We start from the raw sequence: 13,253 nt of genomic DNA, 5'->3' as shown, positions 1-13,253 counted from the left end.
TCTTTACAATAACAGATGTATTATCTTTTAACAATAAACTGTTAAAACAGAAACAACATCTTTACAATAAACCTTCACAGAAATTATCTCTCTACAAATCAATGGAAATATTCCTTTAAAGGAAATAGTTGATAAGATTTAGTTTGATTGTGTTGGAACCTATAAGCTTAATTATTGAAACACTCTGGAATCGGTGAAACTTAACTTAAATACTTAGCGATGACTGTAAAGTTTCTTGCTTGAGGAAACACAGCTTGCCCCCTGACTTGGTTTGAACCCACGCTGCTAGCAATCCTTATATTGTTAGTCTTGACGCTTTAACCACTCAGTCATGCCGCGTCATATTAACAATATTAACCTGAGAAACAAGCTCTTGATAGTAAAGAAACTGAATAAAATTCACCCCTATACATTACACGAATAAGTCAACAGACTTATTTCCAGAATTAAGAACATTTTGGGTTTTTCCAAGCTTAGATCTATAGGTACAAACAAACTTTGACAGTTACAGCTTCAAAAATAAATGCAAAAGTTTGTGTAATCTATTGTGATGGGTTACGTGCACTGTGAAGCTATAATGGTAAAAGTTTGTTTGCACCAGGGGATTAACTTGGATAAGCTGGGAAAAACCCACATTTGCCGAGTTCCAGATAACATCTAGTTATAACATTATAAGAGAGGTGACTATCAAGCTTCTAATGCATGAAATATAATGTTCTGTTAAAAATGATGGGGCTTTCAAGAAGTTTATGCTTAAGAAAAAAACAATTATATGTTAATATAAAACTCTACTGGTTCACTGTGGAGACCTCCAAATCTGGATGGCCCCTAGAACACTTGATTTAGTCATTTTCATTGTTTAGTTCAGTTGTTGATAACATTAGTTGCATTTTAACCAGCAGTAAATGCATGTATCTTTAAAAAGTAATTACATGTATTAAATTGAATTTAACTTTCTTGAGCATTAATAGTTTTATGTCTGTTATATAAAATGTTCAAGTGTCGGCAATATGGCCAACTGGTTGACACGTTTGACTTAGTATTCTAATGTCTGCTATCCGCATGGGTTCAAAAGCTGTCAGGGGTAAGTCATTGTTTCCTTGAGCAAGAAACTTTACATTTGTTGCTCAGCACTGGTTCAGGTTCCAGAAAAGGATTTGAGGATGTGTCTATAAGCCAAACGAACTAAAATAAGAACTAAAATAAATTTGGACATCAAGAGTGCAATACCCGACATCTTTCACTTAAGCATTCATAGAATAAACATCAGAATTCTCAAAATTTCTATAAATGCTGTAGGAATATTATTAATTATATTTAAAATATTGAAAAACTTAAGCCATTATCTTGATTAAATTTAAGTCAATACATATCAGTCTGTTCGGACACGTGTCAGATACAAGCAGCTGAAGCTTTAAGTTTTGTATTGTTGAACATAACCAACTATAATTATAGTTTGTATTACTGTCTAACAGTGAGGACATTTTAGACAATTCTGAGAAAGCCCCAGATACAAGTTTCTAAACAACAAACTAGCTTTTGAGTTTGAAGAAGAACCTAGCTGTACGGTGTTAAATTTTAAGGTTTCTTGCCTTAACATTGTGAAATCTGAATAGAAAAATGTTCAAAAAGTGTCCGGTGGGTGGTCCCTGACCAGTAATGATACAATGATCACTATTAAACTACTGTATTTTACATATCAAGTTGATCGTTATTATCATAAAGAGTGTTAACTATTCCTCAGGCTTTATAAAGTATACTCAAGTACAAATACTTTTTTTGTCTTTTCGTTTTATCTGATCTAATTTATTTATACATTACAATAAATTATTGTGTATATCATATGAGTGATTTGCACTTTTTCATTTTAATGGTCAAATCAGTCAATTATACCTCAATTAAGATATTCCCCTTTATAAACTTTATCAACATCTAAAAACTTCTTTTCCACTGAACAATGGTCTTTTTATCTTATCTGATCTAATTCATTTATATTTAAATTATTACATGTGCATATAATAATGCTTTGCATCTTTTCATTTTAATGGTCAAATTGGTTAATTATACATTATACATAAATTAAGATATTCCCCTTTATTAACTACATCAACATTTTGAATGACCATGTTTCAATACATGTTCAGCTTTACTGCCTTTACATCTATCTTTTTTTTCATTCACTAAACAGTAAATAAAAGATCTGAAAATGATCCAATGTTTATGATTGTTTAAGACTGTAACAAAAATATATCTTTCCCTAAATCATATTACTTTCTATGAAACTTGAACACCTAAGATTTCTTTACAGTTAAACACCATTTATTAAATGCATTTATTTATGCATTAAGATTTTTATTTCAACATTCTCCCTCCACTTTAGAACAGACACATCATTAACTACATGATATACAGGTAGGTATTACTAAATACTTCACAAAACAAGTAAAGCATTCTTCTGGTGAAATATTGTATTTTATAACTATTTATATATCCCAAACTCCAGCAAGCTATTGGATCTTTCTTCCATTGATATCACTGTTGATTTTCAAAGCTTACATAATAGTCTTATAGATATTATACACATAAATTCCGGCAATTTTCACCGATATTATTAAATGGATTATATCCACAGCTGATTAGAACTGGAATGCATAAGTACAGCAGCAGACGTCAATTTGTATATCACTAAAGGGGAGATAAACAAAAACATATTCTGATACAGATTCATATAGGAAGTATATGTGACCTGCTTTTTTTAAGCTCCAGTTACTTAACACTTCTCACGACAAACAGTAAGGAATTTAAAGGCACCGAAAACGAAAATAATTACACGTAATTGTCACACACTGATCTCAGTCAATATATCCCAGAACTAGTGAACAAACTGAGTAAGCAAATAAATGGCGTAGAAGTAGCATCAGTAGTCAGTATAGCGCTACCACGACTACCACATTCTCTCTCTCTCTCGAATGCTTTCTAAACCTAATGTGATATACCCAAAATCAATACGTTCACCAATGTCTCTTATGCTAAACAAGCCTACAAACCAGTTATTCTACAAATTTTCTAAGATAAAAGCATAATAATGCAGTATTTTTTTTAAAGAGGTACTCACCTCAAACTACTTAAGGGAATAATTATAGTAGTATCTTTAACCCGTCACCACTATATCTTAATAATGGACTTGATCTGCTATGAAATCTGGGACAATCCATTCTTAATATGAGGAATTTTGTCAATAAAACGTTTAAATTAAACAGTATACCATGACTCAGTCACACAGCATGGATGTGTCATTTTAATTTTTGCCCTTTGCTTTCTAATAAATACATAAATGAATTTTCAAATATTATATTAATTTTGTGGTCATTAAATGTTTTCTTTGTGCCAAGCCTGCTAATTTTTGAAAAACGCTATTCAAGTTGATATATATAGTACAAAGTATACAAAAAAAATCAACAATTCAGTTTTTATCATGAATGCACTTTAACAATGACCCTCTTCATACAGTCAAAAACAATTTTCTATGTTTTTTCCTGGTTCAAGACCACTTAAAAACATCTATTGCATTAACGAAAAGACGAAAAGACACTTTTAAATTCAATTCCTTATTTCTTTGTATCCCTTCATTTTAGAATGTATTGTATTAGCACTCCTGGTCCAAACCCCAAAGGGTATTGTTGTTTATACTTACACACTGTCCCACACTGCCAAGTCTATGCAGGGGTTATGTTTCAGTGATATGTCTAACAGTTACCAGGGAAGGAACTTTACCATCTAACTGTCTACCAAAAGGGCGGAAATATTACCTGGGTTTTGATGCATGTGGAATTCTTCATAGAAGAGGAGTGGAGTGAGAGGGGGGAGGATAAGCAATATAACAACTGACTTGACAGGTGTATTAAACTTTTAAATATACAGTAGAATATATGTAGATATATCTGTTAGTAGGATCCTTGCAAGTTTTGGTTTATAAGAGTTTCATTGTTTTTTATACAACAGTCTAGGGATGTTGCATAATGATACATTCTTTTATACTGACTTGTCACTTTATCAATTTAATAGCCTGTTGTTTTTTTCTTGTTTTTTTTTTCTCTTTTCAAATTATGCATGTGTTTGTCACTGTATTTATTTAATATTTCTTATGTCCTAATGTCTGGATGAGAAATTAAAGCTATAAATAAGAGTCAATTATTATGGTAGATGCAAAAAATTATTAACTGAAGGTATGTATGTTTTAATACTTAATCTGCTGACACAAAAAGTGATTAGTCTTTGTACCTGAGTAAAGAGATGAGTCACCATAAACCAGTCTGATAAACCCAAACAGATAATGGACAGTTCCAAAAAATGGAAGCTGGGCAATTCCATTTAAGAAATGGTGCAGGTTACAAAATGAAAATATATATAAGTGTTGAATCATACCATGCTTATCATGTAGCATACATTAATTAACTGTTGTCCATGGGCAGGCTTAATATATAATACATGTATGTCAGACATTGAAATATTTTTTAAGCCGTCCGGTTAGCTCAATAGGTAGAGCGTTGGACTGTGAATCGGGTGACCCGGGTTCGATTCCCGGACGGCCCAGGTCATATTCGTTGCGATTGATCATGAAATCCTTTCTAAGGTCATCTACTGGTAAACTGCTTGACAAACTTCCCCAGGAATGATGCGGTAGCTGTGCTCTGGTGAATTCAATGTGGCTTAATGTTGTGATCCGGAGTGAAAACTACCAACACCACCACCATCATTGAAATATTTTCCATATTTTTATGTTTTTGGAAACTGATTTTTCTACTTACATTTTTATAACCAGTTCTGCAGTTTTAATTATGAAATGATAAAAAATGTTTTGCCTGCAATTTAGTGCTACTAGTTATCCCCTTCACGGGCACTGAAAATTCCACTTGTCTCCTTGTATTTACTTGTACACTTTGACATATTTGCATCTGATCAGGACAAGTATATAATATATATATAGCTTGTTCATAGAACAATTTTGATTCCTGCCTGGTCAAACTAAGTACATGCAAGCTAGCCTGACTTCAAATTAGTGGCTTACATTCACATGGGTTTTAAGGATCCCATTTTACTCTATTTATAGATGCAGAAGTAACATACTGTTTGACTCCGCAGCTGTTAAAAGTCACAGCTTTTTCAGTATTATTATAATAAACAAATTAAACTGCAAAGAAATTAATAGAGGAAAGTTAATCAAAATTTTCCATTGATCTGACCTCATGACCTAGTTTTGATCCTATATAACCTTCAACCTTGACCTTAGATGAAACCAGGGAGCCTTCTTGACCCTAAAATTTGTTTTAACTGTTAACAGATGCCAGATAGCCTGAATGACATACAAAAAAATATTGATGATAAAAGCTAAATTTTGATAGCTTTAATACTCTCAGATGTGTTTAAAATACAAATCCTATACACACGAAACATCTTTTTGATTTATTGAAGCATCAAGAATCAAAAGAAAAATTGTATAAAATGAGAAAAAATTTAAATTTAGTCAATTTTCATATCTATACATCATTCTGTCTATTGGGATTTGTATGTAAATACAATGAATGAAATTACTATTGATTTAATGCAACACTTTGATCTGTTCTCCTTCTATAATATAAAGTAATTAAGTAATATAACAAAATTTCATCTAACAGGAAGAGTGCTCCTATGAAAGAGTCCCTGGTTGACTACGATTCCAACGGTCCCCCACATTGGTTAGCTAGGCCATCAGTATGACTTACTTGAATTCAGTGACCTAAACTATTTAGCCATGGAGATCACAAGGGATGTCAAGAATATTGCAAGAGTATATACTAATCAAAGTAGCAGTACAACAAAATCCAATAGCAAATACCAGCTGTTAAAATGCAAATTATGCAACATTCTCTTTCTTTACATATTCAACATAAATTGTTAATCCCAAAAGATGACTCTAGTTAACTCCCCTGGCAATTCTGGTTTGCCAGAAATATACAAAATTGATATTTCTCCTTATCATGAAACAGTAAAATTTAATAATTCAGAACTTTTTTTCTATCAAAACGCATAAGAATTTAATCATTATGAAGCAGATGTGTCAATATTTAATACATGTAATACACAGTACAGCCTCACCAGGTGTTGCTTTAGATAGGTTGAATTTTCTGGGAAATCTTAATATATGGTTAAAACTGATTAAGTTGCTGATATGAGATTACTGCTCTGCAGAGGTTACACTGTAGTATCACCATTATCCTGCATGTAGCATCATCCTATAGATTACATCCTTTTTACGGAATTATAAAAAGTTGCATAGGACTCAGGGCTTTTTTTTCACAGGTTGGGGATTTTTAGCAACCCTGTCCTTAATTATGGGGCGATAATTACACAATTCATTTGCAAAAGAGGAAGAAAAACATGTTAATTCAATTTTTGGGAAAAACTGCATGGTTTTAAAGAATTTTCATTTGGGAAAGTTGCCTTTAAATGGACCCTGCTAAAAGAGGAAAAACGCCCTACAGGTATATAAGTAAAGCAAAATTTGATGGAAAGTACATATTGGTACAAATAAACTTCCTATTCCTCTTTACAATTTTTTGTTAAAATAATTGTTACCATGATCACCAGTTTCTCTTTCTGTTATTTTAGTCTGATTCATAATATCCTTTTAACAGGTGTTTGATTGAAAACTTTATCATGCAACATTTGTCTTATCAGAATAAATTAAAGGGGTGTGGATCGTCAGATAAGTGACGATCCGATCCGAACCACGATTCAGCACTTACGATTCACAAATCGAACCACAGATCTATTGTTATCAAGACACCCATAAAAACATGTACATTAGTTATAAAAAACATGTTGATTTAAAAAAAAAACCAAAAAACAATACTAAACATTAAACATATAAAATATAAACTATGACTGTTTATGTTTTTATTCTTTGGATAAGTATTTTTGTTTTGTCTTTTGAAACCAATTACTTCCCTAAGCTGAGCATCATGGTACATGGTCTCTAACCGGCAAATTATATTAGTGTAAACTTCATATAATTTATACTCAAATCGTATTTTTCTCGATTTTAAGAGTGTGAGAAACAGTGAATGTATATAAAAAAATTAGATCGCAATTCAACGATCTCTGTGATTACGAATATTCAAAATCGATTTTTTACTTTGATTCGTGATTATCTGAGTACTCGGATACTCGCCCCAGCCCTATAAATTAAACATCTGTGTTCTCTAGAATAAAAATAAGACGCCATTTACAGCTATCATGCAGGCTAATGCCTCTCCTCCAATATTTCAGTGACAATTTACAAACCATTACTTTCATTTCTCTTTTCTGACTTGTATCATTATGTATACAAACTTTTTTAAAAGTGCATCAGTATTCACTTGATAAGGTTTTATGTTAAACTGACACTGTTAATGGGAATTTAAATATAACCACTTTCAAGCTTTGTATGTGGCAGGAGATCTTAGGTATTACTTTTTGTATAATATATCATTATTTCAGACAAAGAATTACTTGAAACAATTAAGGATGTAAATCTTTGCATATAAAAAAGGGAAGCATAGTGACTGATAGCACTCAGTGCCTGATATACCAACAACAATAAATAGGAATGATACAGTTCGGGTCTTTGCCAGTGACTTACATGAATGACCATGAAGATATGTATCAAGTTTCTTCATGTGAATACCAGTAACCTTCAGTGGTTTTGAAGATAGAAATGGAAGCAAAACAATAACTTAAGGTATTTTGCAAGTTAACAAAGGAAAATAAATGAGAGTTATGGGTTTCGGTCAGTGACATACAATTATGACCTTGAACACAAAAAAGACCAGAAGAGGTTAATCAATAATAAAGTTGCATGCCAATCTTCAACCAGTTGTGAAGCAAAAAGCAGCTTATATATGTGTGCCTCACTGTGTGAAGGAAATTTCCACTTTGATGCTTACAGTCAAGCTAAAAAGTTTAAACCAAATAATAGCCACTGTAGTTAAAAAGTTACATGGTTTCTATTGAAAAGTAACTTTTAAAAATAACCAAAATAATAAGAATAACAGATTTCTGCACACATTTATTACCCTCTGACATTTGGTGCCCAACATATAGAGCTGTGAAGGTATATAATTATAGCTCCCGAGTCACTGTGAAGTATCGTATCTGCACCCATAAGAAATTCAAGGACAATAGTGGGGAGGAAGTATATTTCACAATAGTGGGGAGGGAGTATCTCACCAAATTGAACTGTTCACTCATTTGGAGGTAAAGTGTAATAGCAGCTGGAGCTAGAGATTCAGTCAGTATTTCTGGGGCCCAGGTTCAAGTCACTTTCTGGACAGGCTGCATATTTTCTTCAGCCTGTGACAATGATTTTCTTATATCACCTGAATATTGAAAAGGGGATTTGAAAATTTTTCATAATTAATATTTGGAAAATTTCAAATTACAATGAATTAACTTTCAATCAGGGTTTTTCAAAATGTCCAGTCTGAATTGTAGAAATTACATTCTTCTAATAACAAACTGGAGTCTATAAACAAACACATAGCCATTCAATAATCAAACTTCTAACCTTTTATCTTGAACCATGGAAGTTTCTGCATAAGATCAGCATTTTGTTTAAACTTTAATTTTCAAAATAAATTTTAACTTAAATCAGCCTCTTAAATCATTTAAAAATCATTAACATTTGTATTAAATTATGTGCAGAGTTGATGTGCCATTAAAAATGATAATACTGAATACTACTGAATTTTTGCATTTGTAAACCTTGCCATTTTAAAAATTATCAACATCCAGTCACATGGCAAGGAAGTATATAAACAATGCCTTTGTTTGATTTATCACACATTGATCCCTCATTATTGTATGCAAAATCTACAGAACATCTTCATTTATTCACCATGATAATGCCTCACATAAATAATTCTAGCTGAAAATTGCAGTTTACCAAAGCACTAAAGAGCACCATGTAAATCAAGATTATAATTTGATAGAAATCAGCTGATGACCTCACAGAAATTCTACCAAAACAAACAGAATATCAATCGATTGTCGGCAAAATAAACAGTGAATCCTACCTCCGATCTTGATTTATGATGGAAACCATTTTGGTGAACGTGATGGTTGTGGTTATTCATCATTTAGTAGACTGTGGTATCATTTGGAGAATGTTTTCATTGTAAATTAACAAAAAATTGGACAAAAGAAAAATAATAACATTGACAGTTCTGCCTAAATGCGTTGTAACGGGTCATTTGATTGGACGAACGTTTATGACGCAACTATTCCTTTTAATAAACAGGTGCGCTTGTAATAAATGGATTTACAGAATTTACGATAAAACAGTTTGCAGTTATGAAGATGTTACTTTTCTGGCTGTTTACATTAAAAATCTATAAAATTGACTGCATATGTTTAAGTTTTAACATATCGATCAATAAATACACAACCCTGAGGTTGCTAATTTTAACAACCAATTAAATTCAATTTGACACAATTAATTTCGGGATACATTTGTGTTCATTCAAAATATTTATGTGGCGGGAAATTTAATTTCGAGTTGGTGGACTATGATCAACACTGGAAAATTGAATATGTTGCAGGCTCAGTATGATTGAGTCTGTCCTCTCGTCCAGATCAGTAAAATAATTCTGCCTGTGTAAATAGCCCTTGAACTTATTTGCAAGTCGCAAAATTAAACTATTTTAAATTCGTTGGTCAATATCCACATAAATATTTTGTAAACGGGATATAACATTTTACCGATTAAAAAAAGCGACAAGGTACCTCGTTTTTTTTACAACACTGACACTATTATTTTTAATGATTGAAAAGGGAGATCTAAGGTCCGCCAAAACGGCAAAATAGAAACTGCTGAACATACAGTGAACAATAAGTTCTTATCTAAATATAAACTTTTAGAAGGGCTTTTAAAATGTTTCGTTTTAAAGCTGCGAAGAAGAAAAGATAACAGTTCAGTCTAGATTTGTACACATGCCTTCCCCTACAAACTAAACTTCTGTTTGTCCAAAATAGAGAGAAATAGAAAATTAAAAATGTTACACGAGCCTGTTAAGGACGGTACTACTGACAAGTGAAAGTTAAATACCGTCCACTTACCCTTATCACCGGCTAAGCAGAATTCAATATTTAACATGAAATAGTAAAATTTTGATTTTGAAAACATCCGCAGATATGAATACCATGTTACCATAGAACACTCAATGTGATACTTGACATGAAAAGCGGTGTATGGTCCAAGTTGAAGAAAATGCGTCACTACATAAAATGGAATTTTTAAAAGGAATCAGAGGCTTCTCACTTTCCCTCGGCGCTTGCACGTCGCTGAGAAGGCACAGGACATCGGCAGAAGATTTGCGGTTTGACGGGTTGTAAACTTATAAATTACCTTGTACGTTATCGGGACTGCTACTTCGTCAGCAACTGACGACAAGGCAGAGACGATGAGGATTGTGTGTTAGGGTGCGTGAGTCCCTAGCACAGATAGACAGCTTGTAAGACATGGCCTTTGCTTGGCACCAAGAGCCCTTTTATAAGGGCTACCTCCTTTCATTATTGTCTCAGCTTACTGTACATTCAGGTTCTCATTGACAGCTGTACAGTGACCTACATTTGGCTCAAATTCATAACTTTGCCTAATACTCCGTGGAAATTGCATCAATGTAAATAAACACCACTTCGTGCCTCAAAATTAGCTCTTTAAGGGCATGACTGGTGACATGTCCGGGTCCGTTCTCGACAGCAAAAGCTGCTTTTTGTGCCTTTACGTGCGGTAGACCCTCAATAAACATAGACTACATACATAATATGCTAGTCATAATCAGAATTGATTGTTAAGCAGTATGATGTAGATGTAATATAGGGATCAGAGGTTGTAAATCATGCATATCACATGCAAGCTGTCAAAAGCAGGCACCATAATTAGCCTTAGGGTGATTTTACACAGTATTAAAGTAAGGAATACTGGAACCACCGACTAGAAAAAAAGCCAGATAGAAATTACTAAAATTGCGACAAACACATCAATAAAGTCCTGTGAATTTTCTTAAAGGATTAGAAAATTACATTTATAATTGTGTAACGATAACGTTGGTTTTCCCGTTTTTGGATTTGTAGATGGATGTCTATATGGAGTTCCCCAAGTTCTATATAAGTGGATCTTTTTAATCATTTACATTGTCCATGGTATATATCAACGCCCTAGCTATTACACCATCTGCAAAACTAAAATGTTTCTCAATTTTCAATTTTACTGTATTCTGTAATTGATTATAAAACTTCCATGAAAAGATACAATCATGCCGAGCTTGTCAATTACATTTTTAAATGCACACGAAATTATTGAAAGGACTCCTTTGAACTTTTAAAAACCTCTGGTATGCATGTAAAAAAGGTTACTGTCCTGCGCATCGGTCGGATGTTCCACTATTGCTCACTTTTTTATGTGAGTGTATTCAGGGAACGTAAAAAAGTTAGAAAAACCCTATTCCCTACAATAATATTCTTAAACGTTGCATAGTTCTTTTGAGTTATTGAAAAGTTTTCCAATGCCAGACTGTAGGATCCGGTTCTTAAGTTCAAATTTACAATTTCCTGTTGTTTTCCCCATTCAATGGACACTTTCTGATAAGTTTAAGCAGTAAAATAAGTTGCACACTTATTACTTTTTATTATATATGCTCATTCTCACCTAGTTTTCCTAGTTTGTATGTGCAAGACCCTCGTTGTGTTTGCTTTTTCAGTAAAACACCGAAAAATATAAATAAATAAATCAATAAATAAATAAAAAATAAATAAATAAATAAATAAATAAATAAATAAATAAATAAATAAATAAATAAATAAATAAATAAATAAATAAATAAGAAACAGCAACCAAAAAAAAAACATGAATACAGAGATCAAGAAACGGAAAGTGACGTTCACATATCATAAGTATTAACGCTGTCCCGATAACATAGTCTTGGCACTGAAAAGGCACCATGTATAGCACCGAACAAAAAACGGGACAAACAAAGCAATGCAAAAAACAAAATCAAAACAAAAATGAGCAAATAGAAAAAAAAACACACACACACACCAAACAAAATGCAGAAAAAAATACAACAAAATAATGTTGTAATTATATAATAATTAAGGCTATTTTGACTCAGACCTTAAAAGATGTTTTGATGATGTTAGTTTTGAACCGGTTGGTCTAAGGGGCAAAACTGTTAAGATTCAGATGAAGAATTGAAATACATGAGTTGCCCTGTAATAAGATCATTTTAACGTGATAATCATTTGCAAAAACAATAAAGAAACCGTAAAACAAACCAATTGAATTTCAATAAAATGATCATGTGATTTCAACATGGACCAATATACATTTTTTTTGCATATGAAAACAAAGATAGAAGGACAGCATTCAACGAACGCATTCCCTCAACACAACCTAGCAACACAGTTTCACCGACAAGAAGTCCAGGACATTCCAGGACTCCTAACAAAAACAGGAGAGGGCACGACTTGTGCAAGTAGACTACACAATCCATATGAAAGATAGTAAATTTATTTCATTTATTATTTCAGTTTTGTGCAAACCGATTCATATATTGCCACTGATTTTTATAAGTTAGCAAAGTATAACTAAATTTACAAATTGTATTTTAGAAATGATTCGTGGTGACGCTGAATGGGAATTCTTTGTTTAGAGACAGCAACGTTTTTTTTTTACAATACTTTGCCTGATTCACAGAATAATATCCTGATTATCATGAGCAAATAAGATCAAAATATCACTACCGTCAATGAACAGACTCAATCAAACGGAACTAGAAACATTCTTAAGTTAGCCGTGTTGGACTTTCTTTAGGGATTCTGTTTTTCTCTATTTCCGACAGAGTGATTTGATACAAAATGATTTACCGTAAATAACAAACAAGTAATGTAGATGTAATGTAAATTAAGTGACAGACATGAATTCGTGCCTATTAATTAGCTTTATCAGGAAAATCACTGATACAGTACATATTTTGAAATATACATTTTCAAAGTGTCACTTAGTATCATAACATGCTGTTTTATATGACATCCATTTATGAAGTACATAGAAATATTGGATACTTATATCCTGGGACAGAAAGATACACACGAGGAAAAGTATTTAGTCGAATTCAACCTTAAACAAAAGTGACTCTTACAACTTGACTTTAAAACGCCGACAAAGTCTATAGAGT

General features: G+C 32.4%; 1 protein-coding gene across 1 annotated transcript in view; it reads right to left on the bottom strand.

Annotated features, from left to right (window-relative positions):
- The window catches only part of LOC132745951 (F-box/LRR-repeat protein 2-like), a 62,713-nt gene extending 53,445 nt beyond the window's left edge, over positions 1-9,268 (bottom strand). The window contains exon 1 of the mRNA XM_060734979.1: positions 9,093-9,268. Within this exon, the coding sequence (XP_060590962.1) occupies positions 9,093-9,155 (63 nt within the window). The 5' untranslated portion in view covers positions 9,156-9,268. The remainder of the gene's footprint in view (positions 1-9,092) is intronic.
- Positions 9,269-13,253: the final 3,985 nt, after the last annotated feature.

The sequence above is a fragment of the Ruditapes philippinarum genome, unplaced genomic scaffold (assembly GCF_026571515.1).
Source record: "Ruditapes philippinarum isolate M1 unplaced genomic scaffold, ASM2657151v2 ctg878_1_1_1_1, whole genome shotgun sequence".
In the NCBI taxonomy this organism is placed as follows: Eukaryota; Metazoa; Mollusca; class Bivalvia; order Venerida; family Veneridae; genus Ruditapes; species Ruditapes philippinarum.
This window is presented reverse-complemented; position numbering and strand designations above follow the sequence as displayed.